At 35.8% G+C, this 12,943-nt stretch overlaps 3 protein-coding genes across 5 annotated transcripts in view; 1 reads left to right on the top strand and 2 right to left on the bottom strand.

Moving 5' to 3' along the window:
- LOC109541071 (nicotinate phosphoribosyltransferase) overlaps positions 1 to 2,216 on the top strand; it is a 7,119-nt gene extending 4,903 nt beyond the window's left edge. For all 3 annotated transcript variants that reach the window (XM_019909760.2, XM_048661793.1, XM_019909762.2), the window contains 2 exons: positions 563 to 1,238; positions 1,465 to 2,216. In XM_019909760.2, the coding sequence (XP_019765319.1) occupies positions 563 to 1,238; positions 1,465 to 1,542 (754 nt within the window). In that variant the 3' untranslated portion in view covers positions 1,543 to 2,216. The remainder of the gene's footprint in view (positions 1 to 562; positions 1,239 to 1,464) is intronic.
- A 109-nt stretch (positions 2,217 to 2,325) lies between these two features.
- Positions 2,326 to 4,685, bottom strand: LOC109541073 (adenylyl cyclase-associated protein 2). The gene is made up of 8 exons (XM_019909763.2): positions 4,584 to 4,685; positions 3,868 to 4,196; positions 3,472 to 3,643; positions 3,248 to 3,415; positions 3,025 to 3,182; positions 2,764 to 2,970; positions 2,557 to 2,700; positions 2,326 to 2,498 (listed from the first exon to the last, which is right to left on the bottom strand). Exons 2-8 carry the CDS (start codon positions 4,183 to 4,185, stop codon positions 2,412 to 2,414), a joined length of 1,254 nt encoding a protein of 417 aa, XP_019765322.2. The 5' UTR covers positions 4,186 to 4,196; positions 4,584 to 4,685; the 3' UTR covers positions 2,326 to 2,411.
- Positions 4,686 to 5,230: 545 nt separating this feature from the next.
- LOC109541180 (protein bunched, class 2/F/G isoform) lies at positions 5,231 to 10,371 on the bottom strand. Its single transcript, XM_019909966.2, has 4 exons — positions 9,399 to 10,371; positions 8,972 to 9,072; positions 7,720 to 7,771; positions 5,231 to 7,119 (listed from the first exon to the last, which is right to left on the bottom strand). Exons 1-4 carry the CDS (start codon positions 10,182 to 10,184, stop codon positions 6,946 to 6,948), a joined length of 1,113 nt encoding a protein of 370 aa, XP_019765525.2. The 5' UTR covers positions 10,185 to 10,371; the 3' UTR covers positions 5,231 to 6,945.
- Positions 10,372 to 12,943: the final 2,572 nt, after the last annotated feature.

Genomic DNA, 12,943 nt, shown 5'->3' on the forward strand with positions numbered 1-12,943 from the left:
GTTTTAGGGCTTTTCAACTCGAGACATTCCAGGGTAGTGAATAAATGATATGCAATAAAAGGCAGGTAAACTTATAAATTTAGTGCCTACTTTACACGCGCCTATGGAATTTCGATAATATTTCATTAAGATGAAAAGAAAAATCTTCAAACATGCACAAATATACAGATTTTTTAGATATATGCAATTTTTCATGAAATTGGATAAAATATGCAAAAAATGCATAGATATGCACTTTGCATATTTTCCGCCCTCTAATCATCAGTTTCTATGTGTAGCGTTGTTGATACTTTAAGCCTTGGCATAGGCTTAAAGTAGCAACAACGCTACACATAGAAACTGATGATGGTGGAAAACACCGAAACGTATTTTAATTGATAAATAGACAATAAATGACTGAAGCCCAGGAATTGATTTTTATACTATTTAATGCAAGTATTATTTATTTCTTGTTATTCTCGGAAAACCTTGCCAATGAATGAAAAGTGATTTGTGCATGAAGTGACATTTTTCGCAAACGACACAGGAATTGGACTGGATCTAATCAAAATATTTCTTGCAGAAGTGGCCTTTTAAACTACTGTGCCGTGGCCTTAGCTCTAAACGATCTTGGCTACCGCGCCATAGGGATAAGATTGGACAGTGGAGATTTATCGTATCTCTCCAACGTTTCTCGTCATTATTTCACGGAAATAGGACGCAAATTCAACATCCCTTGGTTCGAAAACTTGATGATAATGGCTTCGAATGATATCAACGAAGAGACGATAATCAGCTTAAACGAGCAAGGCCACAAAATAAACTGCTTTGGAATTGGAACCCATTTGGTGACTTGCCAAAGACAACCAGCCTTGGGATGTGTCTACAAGATGGTCGAACTGAATCACTATCCTAGAATAAAATTAAGTCAAGAAGTAGCCAAAGTGACCATGCCCGGAAGCAAAGATGCATACAGACTCTACAGTGAAAGCGGAGACGCTTTGGTTGATCTGCTGCAAAGATCAGTGGAACCTCCTCCAAAAGTGAATGAGAAAATTTTATGCCGCCATGCATTCGAGGAATCCAAAAGGGCCTACGTGAAACCGTCTAAAGTTGAAAAACTGCTTCAACTTTACTGGGCCGATGGTAAAATTGTGAAGGCCTTGCCAAGCTTGGAGGAGATTAAAGGCAAAGTTACCAGTTCTATGAAAACTTTAAGATCGGATATCAAAAGGAATTTGAATCCTACGCCATACAAGGTAAGGACCATACAAAACTGCGGATATCTTAAGCCCGTACCAGCTGGGTCCTGGCAATCACTTCGCATAATTCTTATTTATTCCTAAAGTTTATTACTGAAAGAACTTCAATTTGCGTGACTGCCGTTAAACTTCATAACTTTATGTAGGGTATTTTAATTGCAGCTGAGCATCGTTGCCAAAATTGAAAACTTTCTTCACTATTTAGTCATTAATTCAATTGTAGGTTGCCGTAAGTGATAAACTTTACCACTTCATTCATGACCAATGGTTAAAAAATGCCCCGATTGGAGAACTCTCCTAAGCAGGAAGAAAGGCGGTGTTGATAAACTGATGAGTGTAAAGGAGTGATATTCAGATAAGGAAATTTTAGCATAAAAGTGCGATGGGAAAAAATGATCCACGACATGGAATCAATCCAGATGAACAACTAGAATCCTCTAGTTTAAGCAATTTGTAATTTGTAGGCAACTTTAGTGGTGAAAGTACGTCGAATATATTTGTAAGGCGCTTAGAAGCATTAGAGTTGCTCGTTACCTAGCCCGAGAACGAATTTTCTTAATCAATGCTCAAACAGTTCAAGATTAAGGCCGTTTATCAACGTCTTCGTACTGGGAAGTAGGTAGTTTTAGTACAAAAATTTGCACTTATAAGCTGTTATTATCTTTATAGTTTATAATCGGAAGGCAATATATTTTTATTATGTCTTGTGACAATAACCAGATTGTTACCTCAGCTAATTAATACGGGATTAAGTCCTATTTGCATCAAGGCTTGTGGTTTAGACATAGGAAACTGATAGTTTTGCTCAATAGTTGCGCAAATATTCACAAAGTGTAATTTCTATAGTTTATATGTTTGTTATATTTTGTTACATTTGCTATATTTCTACGTGAAGCTGGAACCAGTAGTCCGTCCAAAATGATACATTACGTACACTACAAAGAATATTCAATAAACATCTGTTACAGTTTCCAAGTCAGGGTTTTTATTCAATCGTTCCTACGTGTAGGTTTTCACTCACGAAAACTCCCTTTGCCTTTAAAGTTGACCACAAAAAGTAGGATTTTGCATTCAAACACCGAAATAGAAATATAAACCTTATTTTTTATTTTTTATAAAACAAAGTGAGTCACGATACAATTTCATAATCTGTAAAATATTGCCAGGCATCTAACCCTTGCTTTCCACAACAACCGTCTTTAATGCCTTATTAGGCAATATAGTTGTCTTGTATTGTTCAGGGATGGGTTGTTCAATCTAAAAATAGATAATCCTAGTTGATAGTGAAAACCAAAATTCACACTCAGCTTCTTACATAATCCCCATTAGCTGCAGGAATTAGTATATTCATTTCGGACGATTTCGAAGAAACTACTTCAACGTCCAAAGAATCATTGCTCAAATAAACTTGACACCCGTCGGTTTTATCGATGGAAATGGTAGGAACTTTTCCAAACATCTGAAGCAAAAACAAGTTGTTGTAGATGAAAATGTTTAGGATGGTCGCAAGTATTCATCTTGCCTGCATTTGAACGGATTGGCAATTGATGAATTCAACAGCGGCTACAATGGAATCCATCACAATAGCGGTCTTCTTGCAAGCATCAATTACAACAGAATTAATCTTTCCTCTGATAGTGACTGTACATTCTGTGCACTTGTAAAGGTAAACAACATTGTTCATCTCGGCATTCTCAACGATCAAGTTATGGTTTCTAGTTTGGTATTCCTATAAAACTTCGTGTTTTAAAGCCGTCGTGGCTGGAGCATTTTCTCCACTTACAATCACCCACTTCTTGCCATCTCTGGTAAATACTGGTGGTTTATCGGGCTGGCCAGCCGAAGCGGCATTTCCTCCGGAGCCTCTGGAAGGCACAACCCCGGCTTGCTTCAATGCTGGATTCTTGTGGGTTTGCATATCTGATGTGACCTTTTTAAGATCTAAAACCCATGATTAGATTGGGTAGTTTTCCTCCAATGCATTACACCAGTAACACAATACGTACTGCTTGTAATGTTGGCTCCTTGGTTCAATTGCGCAAATAGAGCAGATCTATCGTCACTTGCGTTAGGAGCAGCAGGGGCGAAATTGTCTAGGGGAGGAGGCGGCAGAGGACAAGAAGGTGGTGGTGGTGGCACCCCAACAGGGGCATTTTTTCCTGACCATACCAAGCCTGCAAACATTGATACCGTTGCAAATGGACGTTTTCCAATCAATCCTTCTGGGCACCTGTGGTATGATGTTGTTTAACGAAAGCTTGCAACTCGCTAAGAGTCTGAACCCACGACTTAACCCAATCTACATGACGCTTGTCTTTTTCCTTCCAGTCCTTCAGAACTCTATTTGTATAGAATTGTCCTGCATCATTCATTTCCTTTACATATGGAGCGGGAGCAGGGCTCTATAAAAATTCTTGTAGCAGTTAACGAGCATTTTAAAATAATCAACGTTTAACATCGGACTATGCACTATAAGGACATTTTCCAATTCAGATTGGATCATTTTAATGAATTTGGCAAGCGTCCCAGATAATGTGCTCTAAATAACAAGCCTTTGACCAGATCGGTATAAATTATGCATTTGTTAAATATATCAAGCATAGCGACAAGTATAAGTTTTTCTTACTACTGCAACCCATCCCAAAGCAGGTATGCTCTCACTGATAGCCGATAGATGATTGAAAAAAGGAGACGTTCTGTGCTTTTCTCTAAAATCTTGAATCGCTCCAATTATATCGCTGGTTGGCTTCAAGAAAATCATCACATCGTTTTGGTTAGCTGGCTTGCTACTTTGGCTTGCCAGCTGCAAAAATTGAAGTTGTGCTTTGAAAGCCTGTTGAACTAACTGGCTGTGCTGAGCCACATCACCACCAATTTGCTGGGAGATGTGAGCGTATTGAGCCAAAGGCCCTTGTATTATATCGGTAAATCCGAGTACACTCATCTTGAACTTTCCTGCAAATAGTAGCAGACTTTCAAAAATCTGTACTGTTATGAACACTTGTTTTACAACTGAAGCGCGAGGAGTTCTATTTTTACTATTTGATATTTTTTTGGTTGGAAAAATCAACTAGCATATTGAATAAATATGTTCACAACTAATCGCACTAGCAGTGCAAGTATTACTTGATATTAGCAACTTTATCTAAAAATAGAAAGTGAAATAGACAATGCCAACAAAAATTGAGCTGAGATGACCGCTCCAAATTAATTAACTAAGGAAAACGCTTTGGAATGAAAATGATTAGATATTTATAACATTTTACGAAAATTCTTGAATATTTTAAAGTAAAATAGACTAATTGAGCTCCAATATTACAAGAAAACTGAAATCGTACTCACCGAAATGCCTTTAAGTCACCTTAATATAAAATTGGGAAAAATGTGTGTTCTATGCTCACTACTGATTTAAAACTAAATTGACTTCTCAGAGATGAGCATCGAGATATTTTTGGAATGCGTTGGCAAATGTTTTCCACGATTTGAACATGTAAATATTAGATGTGTGTAGTGAAATCTAATATTCTGGAAAAGTCGTTATATTATAACGCCTCATTAAATCATCTCTATTCCTATTCTTAATCCTAAATTTTTCTGCCGCTGTTAAATTGACACTGAAGAGCTAGATGAATTTAGCTCAAAATTTTCGTTTTATGTATGTCCGCTTTTCCGCAATCTCTGATCTAACACGAAATTTCGTGTAGAGATAATAATTTATATAACATTTTTTAAATTAATTTTTCAAGTAGGTAATCTTAGTCATAACCGGCAATTCTAAAATTAGAACAAATTTGGGACGACTCCTTATTTAAATATTATCAAATGAAAATAGTTGCAAATTAGATCAAAGCTGATCTTTGATCTCTATCTATAATTTTAATGCAAATAAATACCTTAATTCGATTTTGGAGCTTGAGCGCTACCTACCGCTATAAAAGAAACATGCCATGGTCTTTCAATTTAATGATACCATACAATAAAAAAAACCATTTTTCCAAAAATTTATTTTTAAAACCAAGAACAGGGTAAACGTAACTATAAAGTAAACAGTAATCGATGTTTGAGAAAGCTTAATTTAGGGAATATATTTAGTCTTAATATTAAAATAAATATAAGTATTGTAGGCTGTAGTAATAAATTGTCATGAATAATGGTACTAATAATTAAGAGTTATCATCACTCATTCCTGAGGGCCAGAGAGTTAAATTGCCATATTATCCTGACGATGTGAAAATAAACCTGTATAGAACTGCCAATGTACTCGATAGTTGACAATTTATCCTCTGTTTACCCCCATTTACCAAATTTCCTTAAAACATCAGTCCCTTTTGCTTATTCGCAAAAACCTACCTATAAAATACACATGTTTACAATAATAAAAACATTGAATACTAAATTAGAAACAATTAAATTCGATCATTCAGCTCGAGTATTACCACATAAATATAAGCGTAATACACGTACAGGATTTGCATTGAGGATGATTAATACTGGTTTAGTTAAACAGAACGACAACAAACATAACTGATTTACGTTATATGTAAAAGGGTGGACTTATTGCCCATTGAACTATCTGAAGATGAAGATGAATACCTTTCTATAGTGCGTGAGTTCATTTTAGGACATCCTTTGCTACCAGGAAGAATTGCAACATTTACAACTGATTCGTTGGCCCCTGATAGACCAGTTTAATATAAATATGTGCTGAACATCGTCCTGTAATCAATCAACCAAATGTAATTCTGGGTAGGAATTAATCCACATTTACATTCGCGAGATATGCTTACAAATTTGTTTTTCATCTTCAGAAAGTGGAATCAGGATTGTAAAAAAAATAACGATCAGAGACAGCAGAGATCTTATTATATATATCTACATTTTAAAAACATGGATAAAATAATAACGCAATTTTAGTGATGTGTGTTGTCATGCTTATTCAATTTTGGAAACTGCGGTTTTGGGAAAGTAGTGCGCACTACTTTCACTGCACCTATTGTTTGCTAACAGCACAGCCATCAATTTTAATTTGTCATCTCCTACGCAAAAAAATTAAGAAAATGTGTCATGTTATAAGAGGGAGATTTGCAGTGTTTTCACATTTACAAAAAACTCATGTTTGTTTAATACTGAACTGTTTATTGTTACTTATTTCGAAGACTTATCTAAGCTCCAATTGTTAGCGAATCCATTAGTTACTTTGTGATTTAAAAATAATTTTATTGCTAGTATAGGCATCAACGGTAAACCTGAGTATCCCCTCTACATTTTTCGCAATTGTTGTTTGCCATTTAAAATTGAGCTTTTTGTAGACAATTTTAGAATCGTTAATCACAATGTTGGTGGTTAGATCAGCAATTTTGTTCGGTTTTTATTTATAAATTACGTTGAACAATGAAGGGTATAAAGATTTTGCGGCAAAGCTTAATTTCCCAACAGGAAAAATCAAGCAAAAAATCACTTGGATTGTTTGAATTTAAACGAAAAAAACCCCCCTCTCATGTCAAGGTATTTGAGTTTAACATAATATGCATAGAAATCACTCAACATTCTCCACTTCCTTCCACCTCGTAACTACATCACATCTTATTTGTTAGCACCAAGCATTTAAAGACCTCAACCACTTATTATAATTATTTAAGCGAGAAACAATTGTTAAGATTACAGTAAACTTAAGTGATGAAATTATTGTGTTGAGAGTATCGCATTAGTTTCCCCTGATGTTTCCAAGGTTCGCAAGTACCTCATCGGTTACATTGGATCTGAGAAGATCATTCTCATATTCCAAGAAAGATATGCGTTCAACGAGTTCGTTTATTTTTACTTTGAGCTCCTCAACTTCCACACGAACTGCATGAGTTAAATGATTCTTCACCACGTCCTGTAAGATGAGATTATCGTTCTTTCATTTGTCTCAATATTAAAAATATTGATGATTTATAGTGTTAATTACATGCATGGTATCTTAATCGCACTGGCATGCCATGTAATGTAAATGTAATCTTTATTGGGTGTTTAGCATACCTAAGATCTCATTTACAAGATATGCCAGGCATTATGCTGATTTATAAGCCACTCTAAACTATACCATGCCACTGCCAATGTTCAATCGAAAACTACACAAGTTGCAATTTTAGTTCTTGTCCGAAAATCGCGGTATATTTTTAATAAGTGGAGGTAAAAAATACCATATATATCATGCATTCAATAATTTTCGCGCATTAATTCCTACTGCAACATAATATCTTGGCATGCTGGATTGCATGTTGGCGCTATGTAAATTCAAGTTTCGGAGAACTGTACTGTACATTACCGTAATTACATTATGCAAGATTACGGAATATGTGGGGCAACAGTATGATATCTAATTAAATATGATGTGCGATTCATAAACATTTTACACAAATGGGCCCTTTAACAGTGTAATGCCAACTATCGAAATGCAACAAAACAGCAAACATGTAAATAAAATTGCACTTACCAATGCATGCTCGATCTTGGTATCGATTGTGGCAGTACAAGAGACCGAAGCTCTGAAACAAAAACAACGATTAGAAAATACGATCAATTCAAAGTGAAGTATGTTAAAATGTCCTTTACACCTCCGACATATCTATGGATTAGCCAACCTCAAAACGGGAAACTGATGAAGGTTATCTAAATCATTAGCCAAAAGTTCATTCACAAAGTTGCAAGTACCGAAAAACTGTATAGTAAAAAATGAATGTCTACTGCACTAGTGAGTGATTAGTGGTAACTACAGAGTTGTTTGTATCTAAAAAGTCTGGAGGGTATTGACCAGTTCAATTCTGAACAATTACATCAAAACATCGCAGCAAATTGAGGAAAATCTTTGAAAAACTCGCTTACCCGACGAAATTTCTTATAAAACAATAGACCGCAAAGAACGTAGCTTCGTTGAAGTCCAAATCCTTTATCCCTAAAGGCAAATCGACTTTGCCAGTTCTTCTTGGATCAGTATCCTGCACTATCGTTGGTTTAGCGTTGTCTAGCGGGATTTGATGGCTCGAAGCCATTGCCTGGGCTAAATTTCCATTACGAGACGTTCCGCGGAATAAGGGAAAGTGTAAACCGATTTCCAACCCCCGTGGAAATGCAATGTTGCCATCACCAGTGGGAAATATCCTGGAATGACTGCAGGCTCATTTCAAGCAACTAAGTTGCACTCAGTCAGAGGTATTTTTGTGTAAGGCTTTAAAACCGATCACTCGCATAGGAAAAAATGTATTTATTAGCCCCATATCTGGTGTGTTCTGGCCGGTTTAAATCGCCCAAAATTATTTAAAGCAAAATCGCTACCCAGTCATTCCCTGTACAGTCAACGCCTGTTCCTAATAACACTTTTATATCAATCAATTCGTTTGAAGCAGCTAGATTATGGCAAAAATCCTACTTAGCTCACGCTTAATTATGACACTTTCTTAATTTATCCAAACAATAAAGCGGGTGTTTTGTGCACATTTTCAGATTTTGCAAATTGGCAATAGCGTTAACCAAGTTTAGCGGCTGCGTATTCCCTATTGATTTGTTCCTCCAGAATTACGACTCCAAAGGCCTATTATGGTCTGGATTTTTTGGCACGCTTTGGAGAATATTAGAGTTTATGCAAAAAGTGTTTACACACAAAACGACGCCGCAATGCCAACGGAACTTTCGCTTGCTTTTAATCTGGCTACACACTAAATCATAGTAAATTAAAATAAAATATTTACCCAGTATTTCCGTTGAAATTCAAACCATCCCCTTTGTCAGCTTTCACCAACAGCACATCCTTATTGAGAGGAACTAAAGCATTAAAATTATTGGTAAGGCTCTGAAAAAGAAAATTGATCCGAATATAAATCAAATATTTCCCATTTGCCGGTAAATTGTGCGATTTATTTACAAATTAATCGCACTTTATTCTTAAACGTTTTATAATAATACTGCAACATAGCAACTGGAATCCAATCAAAAATGCCGAACTGTTTTCGCGCAAAAAGTGCCTCATTTGTGAGCCAAAAATGAATGAGACACTGGGTGAGTTTAAACAATTGGTAGGTAGTCCAAAAACTGATTAAAATGTATATATTAATATCAAATGAAAACCATGCACAAGGACTCAAAAACCGCAAATTACAAGAACTCAGTGGAACTTACTTGATTATTCTGATTGGTGTCTAAACCAGAATTATTAATATCAGTATCAGCACTCTGGCAACTGGGAAAGCCGTCGCTGGTTTTTGGCAGGCTGTATTGAGAAGAAATCGGCTTCTCATTTGTCAATGGGACATAAATCGGAATAGGTTCGGGTAATATTAAAGTCCCTGTATATAAGTAATTAGGTTGGCAGCTTGATTCCCAAAAAGGTTTCTTAGATGCAGAATGGCAGACAGAAGGAAATGGCGATTTTGCTTCGGAAGACTCATCAACATAATCATAACACGTCCATCGGCCTCTACTAAATGGTACCATGCTTCCCAATTTGACTACTCTAAATCTGCCTAAATCATTTATATTTGCCTTCGGTTTGGTCTGTTCTTCTTTAATAGCCGGAGGTGGTGGTGGTAGTGGTGGGTCTTCAACAGGAGGAGTATGCCTAGCTAATATCGTTTTATTCTGGCTAAAAATTTGCACCGAAGGAGTTTGTGGCAGAGGTTGTTCGTCTCGTGAATCTTCAGAAAAGCTGGGCGTTTCATTATCGGTTACCCGCGAAATTTCATCCGTATGACTTTCATCTAAATCATCAGCTGATTCGTCCTCCTGGTCATACCTCGTCATTACCCCAGTAATTTGAAAGGAACAGCTAGGTGATGTGGCCTGAGATTTTTTCCTCGTTGTTATTCGCACTTGGGTATTTATAATCTCGTCCCCTAGCCTTAAGGTTTCACTTGTTGTCCGATGTATCACAGTCCCTTTTTTATTTTTTGCTGCTAAGCTTGTCATTGTTTTCGAAAAAATAATTAGCGCCACTTAACAAAAACTGCTGAATATCGGATGTGTTTGAGTGAAATTAAAATCATTTTAAGCGAACTGAATCGAACAAGGGCATTTTGGTGATTTACGAAACGATCGGCATTGTGGAATCGCGGTACGCGAATTTGTATATGGTTAGAGTATGACGTTTCCCTATCCAGGATTTCCTTCCAGACTTGCGCTCTATTATTACCTGTATTGCGTAACCCTTAAGTCGACCCCACAACTAAGTTAGGAGAGAGGCTCTATCAACTGCATTTGTCGTGATTCGATGATGGCTAACTAATCAACTAGGAATATCAAGCCTATTTTCACCCCCGATTATTCAAGGAGCCACATTATTCGTTTCTGATATTGATTTTTCTAAATTTCTAAGCCCCGGCGCAAGAAAATCATTTACTGACTTCGTCTGGCTCTTTAGGTTGATTTTTGAACGTTATTAGAAGTAGGTGTATAAAAGCTTCATCAGGTTGTCACCTAGTCGAACTTTTCTATTCAAATTCGGAAATTGATAAAACAATTCCCAGAAACTGACTTCCGCTGGAGGCATTTTCCAAGAATCCGTAATTTATAAAAGTTTATCAAAGCAAATATGCCGCCCGGTTATCGATAGTAGCTTAAAAACGCTTAACTTTTATTAGGAATGCTATACATACTGCATAGGTATAATTTGCTGCCAGCTGTGAAATGTTCTTTTAAATGTTGATCATCATTTATTTGTAAATATTCACACGGCGATTCCTCTAGTTTCAAATAGTTTTATAACACTTGCCCAAAGCAATATACTTGATGTATTTGCCAAGCTCGTGTAAATGTGCATGGACTTATCAATGCGCTTTACTTGTGCATTTCATAATTATTTGGAGCAGAATGTTCTTCCTTGTGCAAGTTGCCATTTAACATTTTTAATTACCCTGCCTCCAATTAAAGCTACCAAACAATATTTGAAAGTTCAGCTAATAGTTTAAAAAGATAACTACTCTAATATCTCCATAAAAATGTAAATTCTTACGGCTTTCAAACTCATCATCATGGAAACTCAAAAAAAAACTCTCATGTAGCACTGGCAAACTTACCGAACTGAAATGCAAATAACAACTGATTTGATTACTGGTTGAATATGCATCAATTTTCAAAAAGCGCTGTATTTGCAATTTTCATTCATTTAATTTAACGTCTCCGTTTCTTTTACCCTATTGGTCGCAAGGAGTTAATCAGAATGCCATTATCTTATTATAGTTCCAGACACTCCGTATCGCATAATTAAAATTCCAGTATGATTTTTTAAATATTTGATAAAAATATGTGAAATAAAAAGGCAATACATGAATTATATACAGGTGTATTATACTCATAACAAATTTTTCAGTTATTGTCATAGCACATAAATTTGCGTCATCAATTCTAATCCCATCCATAAATCTCCCCAAATGTATGACTTAATATGGTTCCATAGAGATGACAGAAGCTTTGTGCCTCCAGAATTCTATAAACTTCAACATACATGTATCATCACAATCTCCTGCAGCATTGATTTATCATGTTTGTACGTTTGCACAAATGAATATTATTTAAATAAACCACCTCCAAATTGTATTAGCAAGTAACCGGCACCAGATCTGAATATGTGATGCTAATGATGAGCGCAGAATATCTGCCTAGATTTATTACGGCATGTTTTCATTTGTAACGATTTTGTTTTAATTGCATTTTGTAATTACGGTGAGGTCCATTTTCCGAACAAAATTCTTGAAAACGCTTAAAAATTCCAATTGAAATTGAAAAGTTTTTAGCCGACGATTTATTCCTTATTATTGACCCAAACACTTTATCAATTCATATTTGTAACCTTCTTGCGTCGAAAGGAATCGATTGAGCTCAAAAAACTCGCATGCAAAATTTTGATTTTTGATCGAAAATTTACTGGGGGGGTGTCGTGTAAAATTTGGTGGGTGTCGATTTTTGGAAAAAATAAAAATGTTCTCAAAATGTCTTAAATTTTACATCATTTTCACCTCACGGACGCGAGGAATGCATCGAACTCATTGAAAAACATGGTTGAAGTTTCAGATCCGAAATAATAGACATTTTCGGCACATTTTAGGCGTTTTTGAGCGTTCAGCATCTTTAGCCGACGATTTCTTCCTTATTATTGACCCAAACACTTTATCAATGCATATATGTGACCTTCTTGCGTCGAAAGGAATCAATTGAGCTCAAAAAACCTGCATGTAAAATTTTGATTTTTGATCGAAAATTTTCCAAGGGTAGGGGTCGATTTTTTCGAAAAATAAAAATGTTCTCAAAATGGCTCAAATTTTACATCATTTTCAGCTCACGGTCGCGAGGAATGCATCGAACTAATTGAAAAACATGGTTGAAGTTTCAGATCCGAAATAATAGACATTTTCGGCACATTTTAGGCGCTTTCAAGCGTTTAGGATCTTTAGCCGACGATTTCTTCCTTATTATTGACCCAAACACTTTAYCAATGCATATATGTGACCTTCTTGGGTCGAAAAGAATCGATTGAACTCAAAAAACCCGTATGTAAAATTTTGATTTTTGATCGACAATTTTCCAATGGTAGGGGTCGATTTTTTGAAAAAATAAAAATGTTCAATAATTCAAGTCCATTTCCTTAAACACTGTTGCAAATAGAAATTTTCTTATGGACAGTGAATGCGTCTAGAATAAAATTTAAAGTATTTTGTTGGGAAAATCGTCGT

This window comes from Dendroctonus ponderosae, unplaced genomic scaffold, assembly GCF_020466585.1.
Source record: "Dendroctonus ponderosae isolate FM_Combo_2020 unplaced genomic scaffold, Dpon_F_20191213v2 Dpon_F_20191213_1, whole genome shotgun sequence".
In the NCBI taxonomy this organism is placed as follows: domain Eukaryota; kingdom Metazoa; phylum Arthropoda; class Insecta; order Coleoptera; family Curculionidae; genus Dendroctonus; species Dendroctonus ponderosae.

Coding starts and splice junctions, on each gene's coding strand:
- LOC109541073 (XM_019909763.2), bottom strand. CDS start 4,185: ATGAGTGTACTCGGATTTACCGATATAATACAAGGGCCTTTGGCTCAA. Junction 3,644..3,867: donor CTTTGGGATGGGTTGCAGTA/GTAAGAAAAACT, acceptor GAATTTTTATAG/AGCCCTGCTCCCGCTCCATA. Junction 3,416..3,471: donor TAAACAACATCATACCACAG/GTGCCCAGAAGG, acceptor CAATGTTTGCAG/GCTTGGTATGGTCAGGAAAA.
- LOC109541180 (XM_019909966.2), bottom strand. CDS start 10,184: ATGACAAGCTTAGCAGCAAAAAATAAAAAAGGGACTGTGATACATCGG. Junction 9,073..9,398: donor ACACCAATCAGAATAATCAA/GTAAGTTCCACT, acceptor TTTCTTTTTCAG/AGCCTTACCAATAATTTTAA. Junction 7,772..8,971: donor AATTTCAACGGAAATACTGG/GTAAATATTTTA, acceptor TTTTTGTTTCAG/AGCTTCGGTCTCTTGTACTG.